General features: G+C 43.3%; 2 protein-coding genes across 6 annotated transcripts in view; one reads left to right on the top strand and one right to left on the bottom strand.

Annotated features, from left to right (window-relative positions):
* sesn1 (sestrin 1) overlaps positions 1-16,586 on the top strand; it is a 76,275-nt gene extending 59,689 nt beyond the window's left edge. The window contains exons 1-9 of one of the 2 annotated variants that reach the window (XM_013910326.1): positions 12,400-12,669; positions 13,473-13,538; positions 13,627-13,827; positions 13,926-14,108; positions 14,408-14,644; positions 14,725-14,979; positions 15,075-15,265; positions 15,349-15,493; positions 15,589-16,586. In XM_013910326.1, coding sequence (XP_013765780.1) covers positions 12,568-12,669; positions 13,473-13,538; positions 13,627-13,827; positions 13,926-14,108; positions 14,408-14,644; positions 14,725-14,979; positions 15,075-15,265; positions 15,349-15,493; positions 15,589-15,675 — 1,467 coding nt within the window. In that variant the 5' untranslated portion in view covers positions 12,400-12,567 and the 3' untranslated portion in view covers positions 15,676-16,586. Of the gene's footprint in view, positions 1-12,399; positions 12,670-13,472; positions 13,539-13,626; positions 13,828-13,925; positions 14,109-14,407; positions 14,645-14,724; positions 14,980-15,074; positions 15,266-15,348; positions 15,494-15,588 lie in introns of those variants that run through there. The other variant, XM_005730988.2, reaches the window with a different exon arrangement.
* A 1,852-nt stretch (positions 16,587-18,438) lies between these two features.
* The window catches only part of armc2 (armadillo repeat containing 2), a 16,072-nt gene continuing 13,592 nt past the window's right edge, over positions 18,439-20,918 (bottom strand). For 3 of the 4 annotated variants that reach the window (XM_005730990.2, XM_013910328.1, XM_013910327.1), the window contains exons 14-18: positions 20,777-20,899; positions 20,580-20,693; positions 20,170-20,302; positions 19,449-19,603; positions 18,439-19,271 (exon numbers count right to left, since the gene is read on the bottom strand). In XM_005730990.2, the coding sequence (XP_005731047.1) occupies positions 19,138-19,271; positions 19,449-19,603; positions 20,170-20,302; positions 20,580-20,693; positions 20,777-20,899 (659 nt within the window). In that variant the 3' untranslated portion in view covers positions 18,439-19,137. Of the gene's footprint in view, positions 19,272-19,448; positions 19,604-20,169; positions 20,303-20,579; positions 20,694-20,776; positions 20,900-20,918 lie in introns of those variants that run through there. The other variant, XM_013910329.1, reaches the window with a different exon arrangement.

Consider the following 20,918-nt stretch of genomic DNA (forward strand, 5'->3'; position numbering starts at 1 on the left):
AAATAATCGGTGACTAGTCGACTATCAAAATAATCGTTTGTGGCAGCCCTATTACAGAGACTTGTCCGAAAAAGAGAAAATATCCAGCGAGCGGCAGTTCTCTGAGAGAAAATATTTTGTTGATGCCAGAGGTCAGAGGAGAACGACTGGAATTCTTGTAAGGCCAGGAAGGCAACAGTAACACAATCACCAATTAACAACACAGGTATGCAGAAGAGCATTTCTGATTACACAACACTTTGACGATGGCTCAGGTTATCAAAGTTTTTTTGTTTTTAAATTTTAGTTGCATCTTTGTCTCTAAGTAGTCTGTGCTGCAGTGCATTTCTCAGGAATAAATATAAAAAAACAGAAAAAAAATGCACAGCTGACACACTTTTGAGGGAATAGTTCATGTTAGTACACTTTTTCACTAAATGTCTCCTGGTTGTAGTGAAAAAGAGGAACAGATATGAGTAGAGTAGGATCAATCTTCCCAGGTACCCTTTGGCATGAAAACAAATAAGCACACATAACACTGAATAATGCCTTTAAAGCACAACTTGCGTATTTAAGTGCACCTATGCTTGATTAAACAGAGCAATAAAAGCTTTTTTGTCACTATGACAGTGATTTACTATGACAGTGATTTAAAACAGACTTATCTTTGTTTAGTTTACAGTAGAAGCCACCGAATATGAATCTAATCTATGCCTGCTTATTGACCGTCTTTGCTCATGAGCCCGTCTCAGTCCATGCTGATGTAACGCAGCATTTGGAGCCTCGGCAGGACGCAGACAGACGGCGCCCCAGGTGAGCCCACGCCGCAAAGATGAGAGTAGCTCATCAGGTTAACACGCTGCTTGTGTTTTCTTACAACAACTCCAAACCAAAATTGAAAGATGTGCAGTGGCTAACCACACATGTCATTCCCAAGATGACAGAAATGTAGTTGTTTCTTTGATAATGAAACCCAATCTGTTGTGTAAAGGGAGGAAAACATACACATCTTTCTCTTAGTCACCTCGGGCAGTTAACATAGTGTGTTTTTCGTTTGAGTTTGAAATCGAGACCGAGAGTCTGTTTTTAACTTTTCAGATCACACGTTTTTCTCAGGCTGTATTTAGTCAGTGTGATTTGACAGCGTTAGTGTTGTTATTCTTCTCACCCTGTTTCCATTTTTGTCACATCTCTTTTTTTCTCTCCTTCCTGTTGCACAAGCTGCATCTCTCCTCTATGCACAAACAGGTAATGGAGTGACTGAACTGAGCTCAGTTACTCATTATCCCTCCCATTCACTCCTGTCAGTAATCTGCCTGCTCCTCCGCTGCTCTCCTTGGAAATCCGAGAACCCTCATGATACTGAACTTTTCCTCACAGACATTTATTGAGAAAAACAAGCCTGGAGAGATTACTTTTTTTTCTGCTTAGCTGAACACATTCAGCTACAGTTCAGTCAGTGGGTCTTAAAGCTCCAACCACATACCAGACATTAGTTTGTGAGTGACAAAATTTATGAGCGACCGTTGAGCAATGCCGAATGCCTGTGTGGCTCAAAATGCTGTTAGGCTCCACTTATTCATTTTTATTACATTTTAACCCTGAATTTAGCCTTTATTGCATAATGAGACACTGTATATTAGATCACAAAAAAAGAAGGAGCAGGGAGCAAGAATAGAAACTGACAAATACTCCTGAGCATAGCAAGGAGATCTTATGGATTAGGAATGAGCCATGCTACTCTGGGTTTTTTAGGAGTGTGTGTGTGTGTGCTGTGTGATTGTGTGGGGAAACCTGATAGAAATCTGATTTGGCAGAGCTATTATCCCCTTTAGACTTCCAACAGTAGGCTTACACCGTGCTGTGGCTGCCACTAATCCCATAATGGGCTGACTTTGCACTGAAGCCGCACAAAGACCGTTCCCTTTGGTGAAAACTATGACAGTGGTTTCTGTTAATGGTGCCTATGTATGTGAGCTGCATCACTGTGTGTGTTCAGTTTGTGTGTGTGTCTCCTCAGGTGAGTGGGCAAAGATAGGTAATCTAGTGTACAGAGTCATCGATTTTCCCCGCTGCACAGGAAGTGGCTGGTTATTGATTCTCTGGGACAATGATGTCACTCCAGACGGTGCAGGGTGTTTACTTACCCACGATAATGTACGAGGCGCTTTGTCGCCAAACGCTGGTCAAATAACCCACTCCCTCACTCCTCTCTCTTCGCTCTTTCCACCTCCTGTCTTTTCTTTAATTGCGAATGCCCCCGTTAACCCCACGTCCAATCATCACAGATGAGCGATGTCGTTTATAAAGGCTAAATATTTTTGCAGCCCTTTATGCTATTATGCATTTGCATTTTAACTTTAATAGCTTTTCCATACACATAGGGTTTTCCCTACACACTGCATTTGTTTAGTCAAAAATGCACTGATGTGACATTTGACTGTGAAGCAGGAAAACGGAAAGCTCGAGACTCTTCTAAGAAAACATTTGCCTTCTCTTTGTGTTTTATCTTCTCTCATTATCCCATCATTGTTTACTGAGTTCCGCTAAAGCAGGACTTTAGCTGTGGAGGATAAATAAACCACTATACTGTTCTATTATGTTAGTTAGTCCTAGTCTAATGAGTGGGAGTAGTGCCCAACCTCACTTTTGGCCCAACGGCATCTACCTGTTTGGCTTACGTAAGACCAGTAACCGCACAATAACAGCCAGCAGGTTAACTGCTTGTTAAATGCTTGTTTGTGGCACTAAAACAAAAAGTACTCACTTTTTTTTCTTTTTTTTAAGTGAAGTTTTTTTGTTTTTTAAATGAGTTGTTCATGTGTTCACAGAATGACTCATGTTTCTCATCAGCACAGGAACGCAATCGGTGCATGCTACACTGGAGAGGAGCCAACGTATCTTAATTCATGTAACTCTTTAAAGTTGGAGAGATATTTGAATCAGTCTTGCGACCACGAGGGGAATGATATGATAGATTTTCTGCCATTGCTTTGTCCTTTTCTCGGCTCCAAGGGCCTGTAATTGATTAACCACAGAGCAAATACGTCCAATGCTACCTGTGGCATGAGACAGAGGACCGCACGCGCGCACACACACAATGCGGGCACACTTCTGTGAGGGTTCATGAGGTCCACAGAGAGTTTGTAAATGCCAAGAGCAAACTCATGTAAACCCTACACATTAACCCAGTTTATTTTTAAGCAAAGCTAAAGAGCAGGTGTAGAGGATTTGGGATAAAAGTGTCTTTAGAAATGTAGCTTTTGACTAAATAAGTTTAGATAGTGCTTTTCACAGACTTAACAGCAGGAAAGTGCCGAACAACAGTTAAAATGCAATATCAACAGAGAATCTTGTTAAAGCAGAATTAGAAAAAAAAACAAACAAACAAAAAACAAAATGTCAGCAGGAGGCCTGATTAAACAGAAAAGGCTTTTAACTGTTTTTAAAAAGCCAGCCAAATGGAGCTGGAGCGGTAAACTGGTCCAGAGTCTTGGTGCTACAGACTGAAAAGCTTTGTCCCCTCGAGTCAAGCAAAACTACAAAAGCTGCAAGCAATTCGTAAATGTCTGCTGAAAGGCATGGAAGTAAAAAGATTTCATTTGCAAGGTGCAAAACTGTTGTACTCTACTTTATTTGAAATACATGTTAGGATTTAATTCAACTTTGACTAAGACACTTGCATGCCTAAGTAGGCGGTGTTTATGCAAGCAGTGGGATGTATGAAGATATTTCAGCCCAGAAAATAAATGTGCTTCTGTAAGCATTTCCTGCTATTTTTTCACATTGTTTCAGAAGCTACAGACTCATGATCTCACATCATGTGCTTAAGTTTTCATGTTTGAGGAACTCTCTGGTTTAAGTCCTTGGAAATGAACACGTATGATGGAGAGAACACGTCCTATGGTTGCTTATTTATACTATCACTTTTCTCTCTTGTGTTTGTACACATGATGTCTGCTGGCTTTACTCTGTTTGTGTTTTGTGCGCTTCCTTTCAGACCCCCTGTTTGGAGTCAAACCTGTTGTGCAAAAAAGTAAGGGACAACTGAGAGGATCAAAGGTGAAGGGAAGTGAACAAAGGGATGTGTTGGCAAACTCTACTCATCCAGGCTCCTTCTGTTGACCTTTGACTGCCTCAGTCAGTTCTTGGAAAAGAAAATGATGCAAATATTTTTGCATCATTTTCAATCAATTTCCAGTTTTTATTTGAAACTACATAATTGTGGTAAAACATCTATGATGCTGCATCCTACTTAGCAAAAAACAACAACAATATATATATTCTTTTGTTTTGTTTTGTTTTGCCTTTAATCACATTCCTTTCATTTGCCTTTTGCATCTAAAAAAGTCCAGATTCACTCCCTGCCAGGCTTTTAATACTCAACCTTACTGGCTTTATTCTGCACGACAAAACACAAGAACTCAGTTTTTTTGTTCTACTTGGATCATGTGATGTGGATGCTGGTGTGTTTGCTTGAAACATTCAGTTTCAGCCTCGGTCTTTTAAGTAGAGTCATGTGAAAAAGAGAGGTTTCACAGGACTCGTGAGCAGTGCTGTGAAAACCTAAGTACACCCCATGATTCAGTATCTTGTAGGGACCACCTTATGTAGCAATAACTCGAAGGGATCATTTTCTGTATGACTTTATCCATCTGGAACATCACTGTGGAAAACCTCCGGCTCACTTCTTATAGCGTTGCTTTGGCTCATTCAGCTTTGTGAGCATTGTTTATGTGCAGATGGCCTCACATTTGACTCTAGCGTAATTTGGTATACAGAAGAGTTCATGGTCAACACATAACTACCCAGCCCAGGTCCTGCAACAGCAAAACAACCACTATGCTTGACAGCTTGATATCCTGTGTTTTGTTTTTTTGTTTTTATCCCCCCCACACGTGCTACTGCGTTATGGGCAAACATCTCCACTTTGGTGTAGTATGTCTAAAGGACGCTGTTCCAGAAATCTTCTGATTTGTTTAGGTTAAACTTTGAAACCTGCCATGTTCTTTTTAGAGAGAAGCAGCTTTCTCCTGGTGACCCTTTTAAACAAGCCATATTCAGTCTTTTTCTGATTGGACTGTTATGACGGAGGCCTGTAAAGACTGAGATGTAGCTCTTGAGGTTTTTTGGAGTTTCTTTGATCATTGCATGGTCTGACCTTGGAATGAATTTGCTGGGACATCCACTTCTCGGAAGACTTCAGCATTTTGCTAACACCCGCCTAAATTCTCCAGACCAGCAAACTGCCAAAGTGCCTGCTTTTTATAGACACTTCTTGATGATCGGTTAGTACCCGTAAAGTGGATTTGATTAGCATCACCTGGTTGCTATGTACCCTCGAGAAGATTAAAATAATGTCAGATGGAAACATTTAAAAGCCTGTTGATCAAGTCAATTTCAACCACGAGCAAGATGATGCTCGTGGTGTCACAGTGTGCGAAGTAAAGGCTCGACAGGTGTAGAAACAATAACTAATTAACAGTTTATTATAACTTAATACACAAAACTTCAGCTGCTCTGTGTTACACTTTACGTAAAAGTGAATTCAGTATGGAGTAAATCAGCCTCAAAAACAAATCTACATGTACAAAAGAAGTGAAATTATGAAATAAATGCTATTTTAATCTGAATTCACAAGCCCAACCATCAGCTGCACAAAATAATCTCTACAATGAATGGAAATGCTGAGTCAGTGACGACAGCAGAAAAGGACGGGCGCCAAGGTGATTGAGTTTCCAACCAATCAAACTGACATTTCATAAACAATTAAACGTTGATATGGCAATCGCCGTGACGTCGCACTCAATGTCCTGCTGGCCGTTTTGTTCTGCGATTCAGTACCAGAGCTCATTGCCTATTTATGAAGTAATAAGACACGGCCAAAACAGTTCGAGGGTAACGATTAGGCCATATCACTTCCTCCACCCTTAAAGAGCAGCAGTATCACATCCCTCTCTTCAACGCTGCAATCAAAATACATCCTGGTGAAGGCAACAGATTGAGAGGTGGTGGAAAAAGAAAGGGGCAGAAGTGAAAGCAGTGAAAGGAAGAGGCAGATTAATGCAGAGTGCAATCATTTCTAATCTTTGCTGTAGCCACTGTGATCTATTACATCAGACTTTTATTAGTGTCTGAACCTGTGTACTTAGCCGTGGTCGCCCCTCTCATAACCAACAGTACTTCTTAATCTAAGTAAGAGTTCACCAGGTTTTATATGAGCAAGGTGGTGAAAACAGTTTTTTCTTTTTTACCAGTCTTTGATTCAGTGGCTCACATTATAACAGGAGTAGCTCCAAGGAAGATATTGCTTTCTTTTTATATTTTTGGGGAGTGACTATCCCACAGAAACCGGTGAAGGGTCGGGACTTTTGTGCGCCGTTTACAATGCCTGTCAGGGATTACAGGGTGACGATCAACACCTTTTTGGCTGCTTTCCCAGTAAGATGAGTCATTTCTTGCTCAGTCAGCAAAACCAAGGTCTTGTCAGACAGAGAGAGAGAGAGGAAAAAACAGCTGTGCATGCAAGCAGGCACATAGAACTATTAAAACCAGAGGTGCTGTCTTCTGATGGGTTGTTGGAGTCCTGATGTAAACATAAGATTAGCCATGTGAGCCCCATCTGTTAGTCTTTAGGTAACATAAGTACTAGAAGTAAGTTTGCCTTTAATTTTGCAGACACACTCACTACCACACTTTGTAAAGCCCTTTGGACTTGCACTGTTATCTCTTGACTCCCCATCAACAAGCCTATTGATGTGAAAGGGCATTTGAGATTTTTATTATAGAAATGGAGAGAGAGGCAAAAATATGACGTTTCTACTGATTTGTGGCGGCTTTGTCATTATCATGCTAAAGATAGCAGGGGAGGGTTTGGTATTCTGTGTTTTTCTGTGGGATCTTTTTCTCTTGGAGCCTGTTGTATTATGACAGCTGCCCTCTCCCTGTTAAAATAACATCCCCGGGAACTCACTCTTCCTCACGTGCACACGGGTTGCAGGCCAACACCTCTTCCCCTGGATTGTCGATCATCTGTACATAGGGATTTGTGCATGTGCATGTTTATGCCTGGCATTACAAAGCCATAAAAGAAAGGTTAGTTTTACTCCCAGATACCTCTTTCCCCTTCGTTTTTCTTTTTTCCGTGTGCTCCCTAAGGCCTCTGCAGTTCCTCTGCGTTTCATGGAATCCAGGGAACGTTGCTTCCTCCCAGTGTTGCTGTGTGCTGGACCAGGAGCTGCTGGTCTTGGAGTGGGGGGGGCACGCCTCTCCTCTCAGGAAAGAAGGCGCTTGGCGAGACCACTCCACTCTGATAGCCTGCCAGAACATACACAGATCAGGGGGGAAAAAGGAGAATGAAAAGGGACCGGGAGTGGCTGAAAGAACCAAAAGGCTACTCTGGTCCGATTAATTCCCGCAAAGATTCAACTTTTACTCACAAATCTTTACACAAAGAGAGAATTATGGTTAAACTACATAACATCAGCTCTCACGGCTGACTCTGAAGCTTATGATCAAGACTTTCCCATAACTTAGGATGAGTTCTATAAGCCTGCGGGACAGGTAACCCTTTGCTCATCAGATGAACAGGCGTAACCCTAGAGCTGTGTTTGAAGAGTGGAGACGAGGAATATCCTCTTTATCTGTGTACAACGTTAACACAAAGTCTGCATGTGCCCAAACTTGGTATATAAAGGTATCGATTTTTCTCCTTTACTGTTAAAAACAGGTTTCACGGCTTTTCAAAGGGACGTGTTTACATGGAAAAACTTCTGTAGTTGTTTTTCAGAGAGGAGAGCTGCTGTTGTGAGCCTCAGGGCTAATTTGAAACATGTGGTTTTTGTGTGAGGCTTTTTAGACATTTTGTTTTGCCACTTTTTATCAGAGAAACTCAAACAGACAGAAATTACAACTTTGCAAATACATGAGAAAACCAAATAGTTTTCTGTGAAGCAGGCCAGATTAGGACTTCATACCTCGGCAGAACTTTTCTCTCTCTCTCTCTCTCTCTCTCTCTCTCCCCTTTTTTTCAGAGAAACAAGAGAAGCAGAGAGAGAGTGCAAAGAAGATTGGTTCCTGAAACTGTTGTTCTGCCCTGTGATTGGTGAAAGCCTGTTGCTAGGCTTATGTCAGTGTTTGAGAGTTTTCCGCTTTCTCTCCTCTGTGCACTGATAGGTCAGGTTAGAACTGGTCTGGTGGACTTCTGCCACTTGTTGAACATCCCCACAGTTTCTGCGGTTCCCTCGCTTCTCACTGCATGAGAAAACACGGCAGCCGCAACGCTGAAAGACACACGTGCAGAATTTACACCCGGCGTCGCTTCCTCTCTGTTTTTAATTCTTATGAACTTTTTATCAACCTCTTTATTGGTTTAAGTCTGTTGTTAATTCTTCCGGGTGCTCGTAAAAGGGAAAAACAGCTGCTCTTTCTGAGCATTTGAGAAAGCAGCTGCCATTCTTTTAAACTAATAAATGTGAACTCTATTCTACAGCCATCACAGTTTAAAACCTTGAACTCTTCCGTGTCATTGAACTTTACACCTTTTTCTGTGCTCTTTTATGCTTCAGTGCACTTTGTATGGTTGAAGTAGCTGTAAAACATTTGTATTTAGTTTTGTTTTTGAGGCATAATAGACTCAAAAAGCATTTAAATAACTTTGTGGAACATAATCCACTTTTTTTCACAGGCTCGATACATTCCTTCGACACTGTTAGCTTTTTGCTTCCTTCTCTTAAATGTGTAAGCTGATGCTCCCATGCACAAAGCACACAAGCTTTGATGGCCCCCGTTTCATGCATTAAAGGAAGCTTATGTAACCCTCTGATCAACAGCCTCTGGCCACAAAAAAAGGGCTATCATGAAAATGTTAGTAAAAGCAAAATTACTAAAGTTTGCTTATACACTTAATTAAGTACACCTCTACGACACAATGCAAATATCTAATCCGCCGATCACATGGCAACAACAAGACGATATGCTGAAGTTCAAACTGAGCATTAGACTGGGGAAGAAAGGTGATTTAAAGCTGGTCTAAATATTTCATTAACTGATCTACTGGGTTTTTTCTGCACATCCATCTCTAAGGTTTAAAGAGAATGGACTGAATGGGGGATATTTTTTGGCACACTTTGACAACTTGATGGGGAAAAAGTGGTGGGGATTTCAAGGGGTAAAAGTTAAATGCTGCAACCTAACTGGGTATTGTTGTTGACCATATTCGACTGATCCAAAAGTAAGAAAACATTCAGAAAACAGTGAAATCGAGAATGTAAAGGACAAATTCCACTAAAGTGTGTGAGACACATTGCATGTTTACAATGCCACAGGGGTTTGCCAAACGTGGCTAAGACTAGCGGCCCGCTAGTCTGAAGCTGCCTTTTTTTCCTCACAGGTTAACTTTCACATGGCTGTACTGCATGTGGTTGCGTATTGGCCAAGTGTGGTTCTAAGCCTGTAACTCAGCCCACATAGAAATATTGTATTGGGTAAAACCATACTGGTTTAACTCTGTGCCATCTGCTAGTGGCGAGTGACTGCGTGACATTTTAGACCCAGAGGCTAACCAGGGTTTTATTTGGTGTTCGGATTTCTAATCGCTCACGCTGACCTGAATTTGTTTACATTTCTTTTTTTTTCTTTCTTTTTTTTTTTACTCACCTCTTTTCTTGCTACCTTTAGGTGTCATTGTGTGGTCCAAAGTAGCTTTAAATAATTGTACCTGCCTACAGTCTTATGTCATTTAAAATATGTAAACAAGCATTTATGAACAAAAAAATAATTTCCCATCCCTTGACTATGAAAGTTCATAGAAATATTTTTTATTACCATTAGTGTAACTAGTGGAAGTCTGTCCATTGTTCCGGGCCCTTCCTCAAGCAGATAAGTATCTGAAACAAATATGAGATGATTCCTGTTGTTTGCAGAAGTCTTTCCCTTCATTATAACTAATCTTTCCAGTGTTCTCTTAACCCTGATCCTATCACACACACACAGTGACATCTTCAGAGTGGGTCAGCGGCCATCCCAAATCTCAAATGTCACTTGCTAATCACCCAGTAACAGCTAGTAATCCTTTCAGTTTAATTTAAAGCGTTCATTGGATGTGTGGCCTTATTTCTCTTGCAGCAGTGAGCCATTCAAGAACAAAGCGTGCAAATCAACGTCACTGTCGCTGACATCAAACCAATTACTGAGATGCTTAGAGATGTAGGTCCTCACACTCCCCCGAGACACCTGCAGTGTGGTTTTTTTAGTTGTCACACTGTGTTCTGAATCAGCTTCAGAAGATACACGGGAATGTACAAAGTCTTAGAGGCGCCACATATTGAGGTGAGCAGTTCAGTTAGGTTTTGTTAAATTGTGTCAACACCCAAGACAAATGAGGAAACACACAAGGTTTAGCGGTTCGGAAGAGTCTGCTCGGTGTTAAAAAGCATGTGTGTTGTTTATGTAATTCAGGACTGTGTACTGACTAAAAAAAAACCAACATAAAGCTTGTTATCACCCAAAGAAATCATGGCCTTAATCAAGGTAGAGGCATGTACAGTATTCCCTGAATCACAGAGACTCTCCCTCCCCCCATAAATGTGAGTACAGTAAAGCCTACTGCGTAGTCGGTGCGTGGACTCTGACAATAGTGTTTGGCCTTGTCTGCGAGGCCGGACCCCCGCGCCTAAGCGCTTTTATGTGAAAAGGTTTGGTGTGTCGTCAGCCCGAACGCTGACAAGCCTCTTCTGCAGCTTTGCTGAGCCATGGGGCTCCCGGCAGCCCTGGGAGTGCTGACTCCAGCCCTGGGAACATGTTTACTGCCGCCCTGCACCCCACCCTGTGGCATCAGGAGAGGGACTGGCAGAGGTGGTGTTAGTGGTGGCAGTGGGTAGTGTTGGTGATGAAGGTGGAGGAAGGAGAAGTGGGTGCGGGGTACACACAATGAACCTGCTGAACATCGTACTATCGCGTTATCAGCACTGGGGACTTGTAGTGGGTTGACAAACTGGCAGGGCAGGCTCTTGATTGGCGAGTGCAGGGTCAGACTTGCCTTTTCTTGACTTCCTCTTTTTACTCATCGTTTTCTAAATTTAGCTTGTTTTTTTTTTTATTGGCTCTTCCTCCAGAGTCGGTCTGAATGCTGATTTAATCATGACTTGTTGCTGTAAAGATTACCCAATTTCAGGAGAAAGTTTGTCAAACTCTATGGATTCTTAAAACTTAAAGCACACTGTTGAACTTTTGTCCACATGAAAAGAGTTTGTGTGAAATCTCTTAAAAGAAAAGCTCCATTTGCTTTGGGAAACATGTTATCTTGAAATATCGTGTGTCTGTCTGTGTGTCTTTGCAGCCACTTTGTGGATGCGTTAGTGCTTTTGTAATGTGGTTGCTGGCAGTCCAGAAGAAACAACATTTGACTCACATGTGCTGCTGAACCATCTACCTCCTGTTCATAAAGATTTTCACATATAAATGCCCTGCATCTTGCACCTAAAACAAAATAAAAATAACTTGTGTGAATGAAATCAGATGTATAAATATAAAGTTTGCATCGCGCACAGTTGTTTTCCTGATGGTCTCATGTGATATCCCTCTGAGTAATCATTGACTTTGTGAACCACTGCGATGTGATAAACCAGTTATATGCCGTTCTACTGAATGTGTTATTGTCGGCTGGGATAAACAAAGCCATAAGAGAGCTGCCTTTCTTATCTTTGCTTCCTCCTGGCTTTTAAAAAAAAGAACTCCTTCGGTCAGCCTGATTGGTGGAGAAGTGGCAGCATTTGTGGTGCGATAGGCTGCGGTGAAAAACCACCAACTGAAGGGCTGTTGTTGCAGCAGGTCCTGCACCGATCCATCTCGATGATCTTTGCACAGTGGACCTCTACTTTTTTTTTTTTTCTGTTTCCACTACTCAAGGCGAGCTGGGGGCTCAGCTTACACCCCCCTGCCCTCCAGTACAGCAACAAGGGAAGGTGGTGGTGCATGCTGGAGCTGGCTTTGAGTGGTTGTTTTTTTCCCTGAATGCACAGATAAACTCCCAGATTAACCCACGCAGACGCCATGTTCAAGCTCAATTTTTGTCAGCAAGAACTATTTTAAGCATTCCTGCAATGTGATAAGCGCGACAGGGTGGTATTGATTTCAGCCTCAAGCCATCCTGTACTGATTGCATGTATCAGTCGGCACACAGAGCTTAATACATGACAGTAAATGCAATCATAATTATTGGCAGCAGGGAACAAAAGAAAAAGAGAGAAGTGATGATGTTTTCTTAGAGGGGGGCGTCTCTCAGCTCACCCGCACCCCTCCTCCTCCTCTTCGCGCGTTACCCCCGCCCTCCAGATTTACCATTGGCTGGCCGGAGGCTGTTTTCCTCATGCGATTGGTTGCCGAGCGCGTCGATCACGCGAGCCCCGACTTATTTACCGAATGTATGAGCGAGAGAGGAGCGCATTCTGCTGCCACAGCTGACTGCCGAGCGCTGTGCCTAGTGCCCAGTGCCCGGAGGAACAAAGAGAGGAGGCGACAGGCATCAAAATTACATGTTTTCGCCTTTTTTACGTCGCTGAAACGACACAGGTGCAGCGAGAACGCGAGATGAGGCACGCGGTCGCACCGGCAGAAAACGTGGAAAATCATTCGTTTGCGGTGACAGGCTTGTTCAAGATATGCACCCATTGTGAGCGGCTGGGCAAGAAGGTAAGAGAAAGACGAGAGGGGGGGTAGAAACAGGAAAAAAAAGAAAAAGAAAAGGCAGCTGTCGGTGAGCCTGCTCCGGTGATCTAAGCCGGGATTTCTCTAGCTTATGTGGCGTTTAATTTTTTGTTTAAAAGCGACGTTTTCCTCTTTAAAGAACGAGCTGCAGTGCAGCCTTTTGTCCGGGCTTGTTTGCGACTCGGGAGTTATAGATCATCTGAACTAAGAAACCCTCCGTGGAGTTTGGTTTCTTTGCTCATTTTGAGTTTCTGGAAGTCGACCTGTGAGTTTGACGTGTTTTAAAACGAGTGTCACTGCCGATTAATGTACAATTATTGGTCATTCATTCATTGGCTTCATTGTGCGCTGCGGGACAGTGTCCGCTGCTAGACATGTCTCGGCAAGCAGCGGAAAGTTACAGGGCATAAAGGAGGCAGTGCAAGGGTTTCTATTGTGTTTTTAACTTTGAATCCGAGCAGACCGACGCGCTTTGTGTGTTGGGTATCCCATCAAAGGTGAATTGGGGTCAATGGATTTTTTGCTTTTAAGCGTAAATTCTGTTCCTGACACTGACAATAGTTGCGAGAAGCATCCACAGTCTGAACTCGGATATTAAACTATTTCTCTGCAGGTTTACTGGTGTCAAACATTTAAAGAAAGTCACTCTGGGTTCTCACACTGCTTGGGTTAAAAATTGGTGACTGCAAAAGTGAGAAGTGGTGCTCGGGACTGGAAGTTTATCTGCTCTGTTTTGCGTTGAGATTTAAAAGCCTTGTGTGTTTCTCTCTCCCTCTCTTGTTTTGCAGGACTTGGGAATACGGATCCCAAGACCTCTGGGTAACGGACCAAGCAGATTTATCCCTGAAAAAGAGGTATGAGACGGACTGTAACCTCACTTCAGACCTCAAATATGAAATTAAGAGAAGAAGCAGCTGGTTTATTTATGTCCTCTTTGACTAGATCCTCCAAATCAGTAAAGTGGACTCCAGGACTCAATCGATATTTGAGGATGCGTTTGCAGCCCTCGGCCGCCTGGATAACATTTCCCTCGTGATGGGTTTCCATCCACAGTACCTGGAGAGTTTTCTCCGGACGCAGCACTACCTGCTGCAGATGGACGGACCCCTGCCTTTGCACTACCGACACTACATCGGCATCATGGTATGGCCAGGTTCAGCCTCTGACGTTCTCAGAATAAAACCAGGTCGACTTCCTCTCTGTGCAAAGTCGTAAATCTCGCTTTTTCGCATGTCTTGCAGGCAGCAGCCAGACACCAGTGTTCCTACTTAGTCAACCTGCATGTCAACGACTTCCTTCAGGTTGGGGGAGATCCCAAGTGGTTGAACGGCCTCTTTGAAGCCCCGCAGAAGCTGCAGCAGCTCGGAGAGCTCAACAAAATCCTGGCCCACCGACCGTGGCTTCTCACCAAGGAACACATTGAGGTGAGAAGACAGGCAAGGTCTGCAGGGGTGGATGCGAAAAGTCTGATGTAACCAGCTGAGATCATGGGTGGAGGCTAGAGTATAGCTGCAGCTGTAGGATTTGGACAGATTGGAGGGTTTTAGCAGTAGAGGTGTAGTGACCGAGAGAGGAGAGCAGATCGAGCGTGATGGGAGAGAGGCTTTAATTTGAAACTGAAGGATGAAAACATATTTTCCACTTCTTGCTTGAAAGGTCAGCGATATTGAAGTCATTATTTGGCTTTCATCACTCACATATTCCCCCCCCCTCCCCTTCTCAGGGTCTTCTGAAGGCCGAGGAGCACAGCTGGTCTCTGGCAGAGCTAATCCATGCCGTGGTCTTGCTCACACACTACCATTCCCTCGCCTCGTTCACTTTCGGCTGTGGCATCACACCCGAGATCCACTGCGACGGTGGGCACACGTTCAGACCCCCTTCCCTTAGCCAGTACTGCGTGTGCGACATAGCCAATGGCAACGGTCACGCTAATCACCATGACGATTTGCTCGGCAATCAGGTAGGCGACTGCAGTGTTTGTGCAGAGAGATAAATGGTGATAAGACTTCAGAGGTTAACCCCGACTATGCATTCTTAAAGGACATGTGCGGTGAGGTGGAGGTGCTGATGGAGAGGATGAAGCAGCTGCAGGAGTGCCGCGACGACGAGGAAGCCAGCCAGGAGGAGATGGCAACCCGCTTCGAGAGGGAGAAGACGGAGAGCATGCTGGTGGTCACATCAGAGGACGAGGAGTCAGCCCCCCCGAGAGACATCTCGCGCCACTTTGAGGACCCCAGTTATGGCTACAAGGACTTCTCCAGGAGAGGGGAGCAAGTACCCACGTTCAGAGCGCAGGTGCACATCAGATGCAACACTCATGATTTGTGGGGTGAAAACACGGTGTGGTCTGTGCTACTGTTACTGACTTATTTTCTTTATTGTTTTTGCAGGACTACAGTTGGGAGGACCATGGCTTCTCTCTGGTCAACCGACTCTATCCTGACGTCGGACAAATGCTGGACGAGAAGTTTCACATGGTCTACAACCTGACCTACAACACCATGGCTACACACAAGGACGTGGACACCAGCATGCTGCGCAGGGCCATCTGGAACTACATACACTGCATGTTTGGCATCAGGTCAGACACTTGAGCTCTTTCTTACACAATGTTCAGGCAGCTCTGTGGCCTCATTACTAACACCACTGCTATGTCTTATTCAGGTATGATGACTATGATTATGGAGAGATCAACCAGCTCCTGGACCGTAGCTTTAAGATCTATATTAAGACCATCGTGTGTAGTCCTGAGAAGACCACCAAACGAATGTATGAGAGTTTCTGGAGGCAGTTTCAGCACTCCGAGAAGGTGAGATTTAAAGGGTGGATTGACTGATTTGATCTTGTAGTTGCTCAGTGAAGTGCAGCCTTCTAATAACTTTTTTTCTTCTTCTTCCCCTGTAGGTTCACGTTAATCTGCTTCTTATGGAAGCGCGAATGCAAGCAGAACTGTTATACGCTCTGAGAGCGATCACTCGCTACATGACATGAAATGCTCTGGGCCTTGTTCTCATTGTCCCATTTTTATTTTATTTTTTCTTTCTTTTTAAATTTTACAGTCATCATTGCTGGGACATTTAAATAAAATACATCAAAAATGGGGAGGGTGGGGGGATGTTCAATTAAAATTGTGGAAGAGATGCATTGAAGAGAGCCCGGTGTTGTGACGAGGCTTTGCTGGCTGGATGTTGAGAAGAAGATCAGAACAAATGGAGAGCAAGAAAATGACTGTTGGGAGAAAATCTCAAACTACAGAAGTGGATCCACAAACTGTTTGTTGCCTGCAGTGCCAAAACTGACCAAGAGAGGGCAACCTAGAGCCAACTCCTGCCCTGCAACACCGGGGGGGACTAATTTCAGTATTGCAGCGTACGGCAACCGAGGTTGCCAATCTCACCTGTTTCCTGGTGGAGTGAATACCCAGAAAGAAAAGCTGTGCAGCCAGAAACAGTCTGCACTTTGATTCTGTCGTTACTGTTATGTGTTTTAGTTTCTTGAAAACTTTTTTTTTTTTTGTATTACGAGAAGTTGTTGTCCTTGTGGTTGCTGTTGGCGGTAACTGGAGATAGACACAAACTTTTTTTTTTTTTTTTTTTTAAACGTGTGCCTGAACTATCCAGCACAGTGTGCATACGTGCTGATGCTGCTGCTCCCATGTTGTATTCAGTGGGGTCATATTGATCCCCAAAATCACCTCCCCACCCCCCACTATATGAGCCCCTGTCCATTACAAATCCACTGCATTACACCCCTTCCTTCCTCTACCTTGTAGCTAAATTTCCAATGTCAATGTAAGCTAATCCGAAAGTATGTGTGGAAAATAAGAACACTGTCTGAGCCCTTTGTGAGTGGAGGTGTGTGTGTGTGTGTGTGTGTGTGTCTTTCACAGAGATGATGGAGAGAAAGGGGGGGGGGGGAGGAAGGCTTGGAATTTCACGTCCAAAAAAAAAAAAATAAGCGAGGCACTTTGAAGGAAGACTTCTTGCTTCTGCTGTAGCTCTGGTTTTGTGACAACTTTTTATTGTTTTGTTGATGATGCCTTTTTTTCTTTTTTCTTCTTTTTTTTTCCAGTGAGGGGGAGATGTGGAGGGAAAAAAGCTAATCAAAAAGAAAGTTAAGACACCAGGTTTTCAGGAGGGATTTGCTTCCAGTTCCTCTAACCACACCTTTTTGACTGTCTTCCGCTTATCCCAGCTGCCTGGTTGCCCTAACACTTTTTAAAAGCTTTGGATTGTGAATTTTACCAGTAAATGAATACCTCTTCTGTTCTTCTCTATTAAACATACAAGAAGTGCTCTTTGGTGAGCATAGACGACGTTGTTGTTGTTGGGCTGCCGCACTCCCCGCTGCTCGGGGACCTGCCTAGCCTACACCTGGTGGACTGCGCTCGATAATGTTCGAACGCAAGAGGTTGTAGCTGTGCTTATTTCCCCACTGGGGAAGTCTAACCAGTGCAAAAGCAGCTTTTTTTTCCCCCTCTTTATTTTGAACAGAGGTGTGAAACCTCTACTGTTTGTTTTGTTTGTTAATCATTTCAGTACTGCATTCTTCTGAGGGTGGATTTCAGACAGGTGACGGATGAATGAGTGACTATGATGATGAGGACTCTGATGAAAAAGGAATGGTACATTTGGAAGTGTTTTGAGAGGAGGTTTTCTGACTGTCAGTTACTGACACTTTTTATATGGAAATATATGAAAAAGATTAAAAAAAATAATAAACTAATATTAAATTGTTGTGTATCATTTTGTAGCTTTTTCCCAAAACAATGTATCGTGTATTTCTCCATCAGTAAGATTGTATAAAATGTGGAGAAATGCAGTTCAGGAATCAAACATTCAAAGCACAGTCGGTGTCACCATCAGTTCACAGCTCGCTCAGATGCACAAGAACAGGAAATTAAATTGCCCGTGGTCATTAGTAAACATATCTGAGCGCTGTTATGCAAAAGATGACTTGTGAATTGACACGAGAGATTTACTTGCTCTCTGATAATGAAGCTGACTTCACCAACAGCATGCTGGACCCAGGGGTATAGTTCAGTCTGCTGTCATTACTGTCTAGGGACTTTGATGTGAATTTCATTTTACTGTATCAGAAGTGTGTAGTCCCCCTTCCTGTGGTGCGGTTGAGGCTTAAAGTTTCTCTTTGCTCCCGACCACCTTTTGTCTCGATTCAAAGGAGGGGATTTCCTTGTAGGTCAAGTTACCTCACTTTCCTGTTTGCCTCCGTGTCACACCTTTCTGGGAAAAAGTGTTTCGCTTTCCAGATGAGGCTGGAAGTCTGTCGGAAGTTCAGGGTGATTCCTGTCAGTCGAGGCCGCAGAAATCTGTCAATGTAAAATCACCAGCAGAAACTCAACGTTCCTCCCCGCTGGCCTTTACATTTTCCCCCACAATAATGCAAAACAGGAAAGGTGGGTTTTTTTGGTTTTTTTTATAAATCAGACAGCCACCTGTTGCTCATATCATGCTGAGAAATCCTATGTATAGAACAATGTTTGCTGTCATTTCTGGTTATCGGATTGTTTTACCAGGTTTTGAAGCATTAGCTTGTTTTGTGGTTGTTCAAGGTCACCATCGTGGGAAAACTGGGGTGGGAGTTCTACATTAAGTGCCGTTTCTGATTTGTTTCAATGTAATAACAGTGTGATTTTTGAAATGCTGTATGTTTAGGCTACTTGGTGTAACTCTGTAAGCACTGCCTGGCCCCATATCTGTGTCATAATAAAGCAAATGTGTTTTCTGCTCTTCATCTGCTGTGCTTTTTTTATTAAGTACAAGTTCAAATGCCACACAATCCACAAACGAAAAAAGATTTACACATGAGGTAAATTCCAGGTCGGTCAGCTGTTGTTTTTTTAAAACATTATGTACTGTACAATACAGTGCAAAGCCAGTCATATGAGCGTGCAAAGAGGTGTTTTGAAATTATTCTTGTGCGTGATAAACCTTAAAAGGTTTGTGGAACTGAAAGTGGATGATATGCAAATATGTCCATATACGTTCCAAAGTATAAAGGGCTCAACAAATATCACATCCACACACCACTTCTTTTTTTTTTTTTTTTTTTGTTACAGTTTAGATTAAGCCTGCTTGCTATATTCTGGATTATTACCTGTATGATTAGATAAAATTAAAACCTGAGACATTTTATGCATTTACAGTATAAGTGTTTCATATTGGCCTGTCTGGTCTGCAGCCTTTAAACTTTACTGGCTGTAACTTCACCCTTGGTGGAAAACATGACGGCTATGTGGAGCATATTCAGCATATTTAGAGGGTTACAGTACAGGAGTCGGCTGAGCTCATTTCAGCTCTGGTCACGCTTGTTTTCTGCACATGAAGGAAACTACAAAACTTTACAGCCAGCTATACAAAGCTGTAAGTGGTGGCGTGTTTGATTGTTTATAAATTCAGTTTTTGCTGACACAAAACTCCACGCCCGACTCTCTCAGGCTGTCAGATCTGCAGACTGGAGCATCTTCATCAGTTTTTGAGCGACAGGTAGGAACTCTAACTCCCAGCATGCTCTGTGGAAGTCTCTCAAGTCCTTGTTGTCTGTCCAATTTAGAGCCTCCTCCTCATCTAAGGAATTTGTAAAGACAAGAGTGTGAGACGGGAAGGTGGGGATACGTGTAGCCCTCCCTTCCCCATGAGGGCCTCTGGTGTGAATCGGACATGTTTCCAGTGTGTCCCTCCCTTCTTATGCAAAAGGAGGGATACACTTTCTCTCCTTATGTGTGAATTTTTACTAACACCAACCTAAGTATGCAGCGAGCATCTCCAGCAGCGATTCTCTCTCCTCGGTGTATAATACTTTCTCTGAGCTGCCACCAGTCAGGTTCCACACGGCCTTGCAAATCTGGCCCGCCAGCTGCCAATCACCCAGTCCAAAGTCTCTCAGACAGTCCACCAGCCTGATCACACGCACACACACAGAGACACACATCATATGACTTTTACTAAGCGGATTCACATGACCTAGAGGTTTGTGAACTCCACTTCACTGGCCCTTTATCTAAAAAGAGGATAAAGGATGGGTATACAGGGGAAATAAAAAGTTGGAGCAGTGTTCGCTTAGGAAAGTGTGAAGAACTGCACCACAGCCTCATAAATCCAAATTTACACATCTGTATGTTTGGACGAATCTGACAAGGATAAACATGAAAACTAGATAATCAGGAACATCTTATTTGTAGCTGTGGAGTTGTTCGTCAGTTAAAGACCAGAAACCCCCACATCCCTCCCCCCAAAAAACAAAATCCCAAGGAGGATGCCTTCTGTGTACATAAAGTTAGTAATATTTTTCATAAATAAGCCTTAAATAAATAACGTCTTTCTTCTTTTACGCTCGCTTTTTTAAGCCCTTTGGAATTAACAGGTAATCTGACCACCTAGTCTGACATGTTGAATTCAATTAGCAGTAAAATAGTGACTCTAGTGATCCACAGTGATGATGATCACAGCATGCTTTCATCCTTACTTGGCAGAAGCCCCCTCCACCATGAGACAGACCCTGCTGGGAGGATCCAGAGCCAGGTTGGTGAGGACCCCGCAGGCTGAAAAGCACATCTCGTTGCTCTTTGAGTCGAGCAGCGTTACCACAAACTGGTGCACTTAGGAGGGAGGAAGATGGCAGCGTGAGTGAGGGAGTGCACCAAGACAAGGAGAGGCAAAGATAAGAGAGCCGCTATCACCAGAGTTCAGTGGACATGCTGACTGTAGCTGGCCTTGCAGATAAGTGTAGCCTAAACATGACATAATCATATGCAGAGGTGGGTCCTGCGTCTAGGTTTTCTGCGCCTGATGTGTTAAAGAGGGTTTCCTGCAGTAAACTTAGGCTCACTGTCTCTGCTCTACCTGCAAGAGTATGAAAACTGCATTTTCATGCACCTTTGTTTCGCACGATGAAGTTCCGAACGTCCTCGTAATGCGACAGGTTTCCGTAGACCCGAACGGCCTCGAGCATGGCTCCTGTACTAGAGCTGAGCAGCAACTTCAACATCACTGTGGAGCAAAGAAAAAGAAAGAGCTGGAACTTAAAAAAATAAATAAATCTATTTTGTCCTCTCTTGGCTTGCCGGCCTTACGCTTTGCAATATGGAGCTGATTGTGTTTGATGGCAGAAGTCTCTTTCTGGTAGAAGGACAGGTTGTTGATGACAGCGGCCACATTGACTAGCAGCTCCTCGCTCTCCTCCACTGTCCTCAGCTCTGTGGCACCAACCCCCCG

Source organism: Pundamilia nyererei, unplaced genomic scaffold (assembly GCF_000239375.1).
Source record: "Pundamilia nyererei isolate P.nyererei 1_Seehausen unplaced genomic scaffold, PunNye1.0 scaffold00041, whole genome shotgun sequence".
NCBI classification, from domain to species: Eukaryota; Metazoa; Chordata; class Actinopteri; order Cichliformes; family Cichlidae; genus Pundamilia; species Pundamilia nyererei.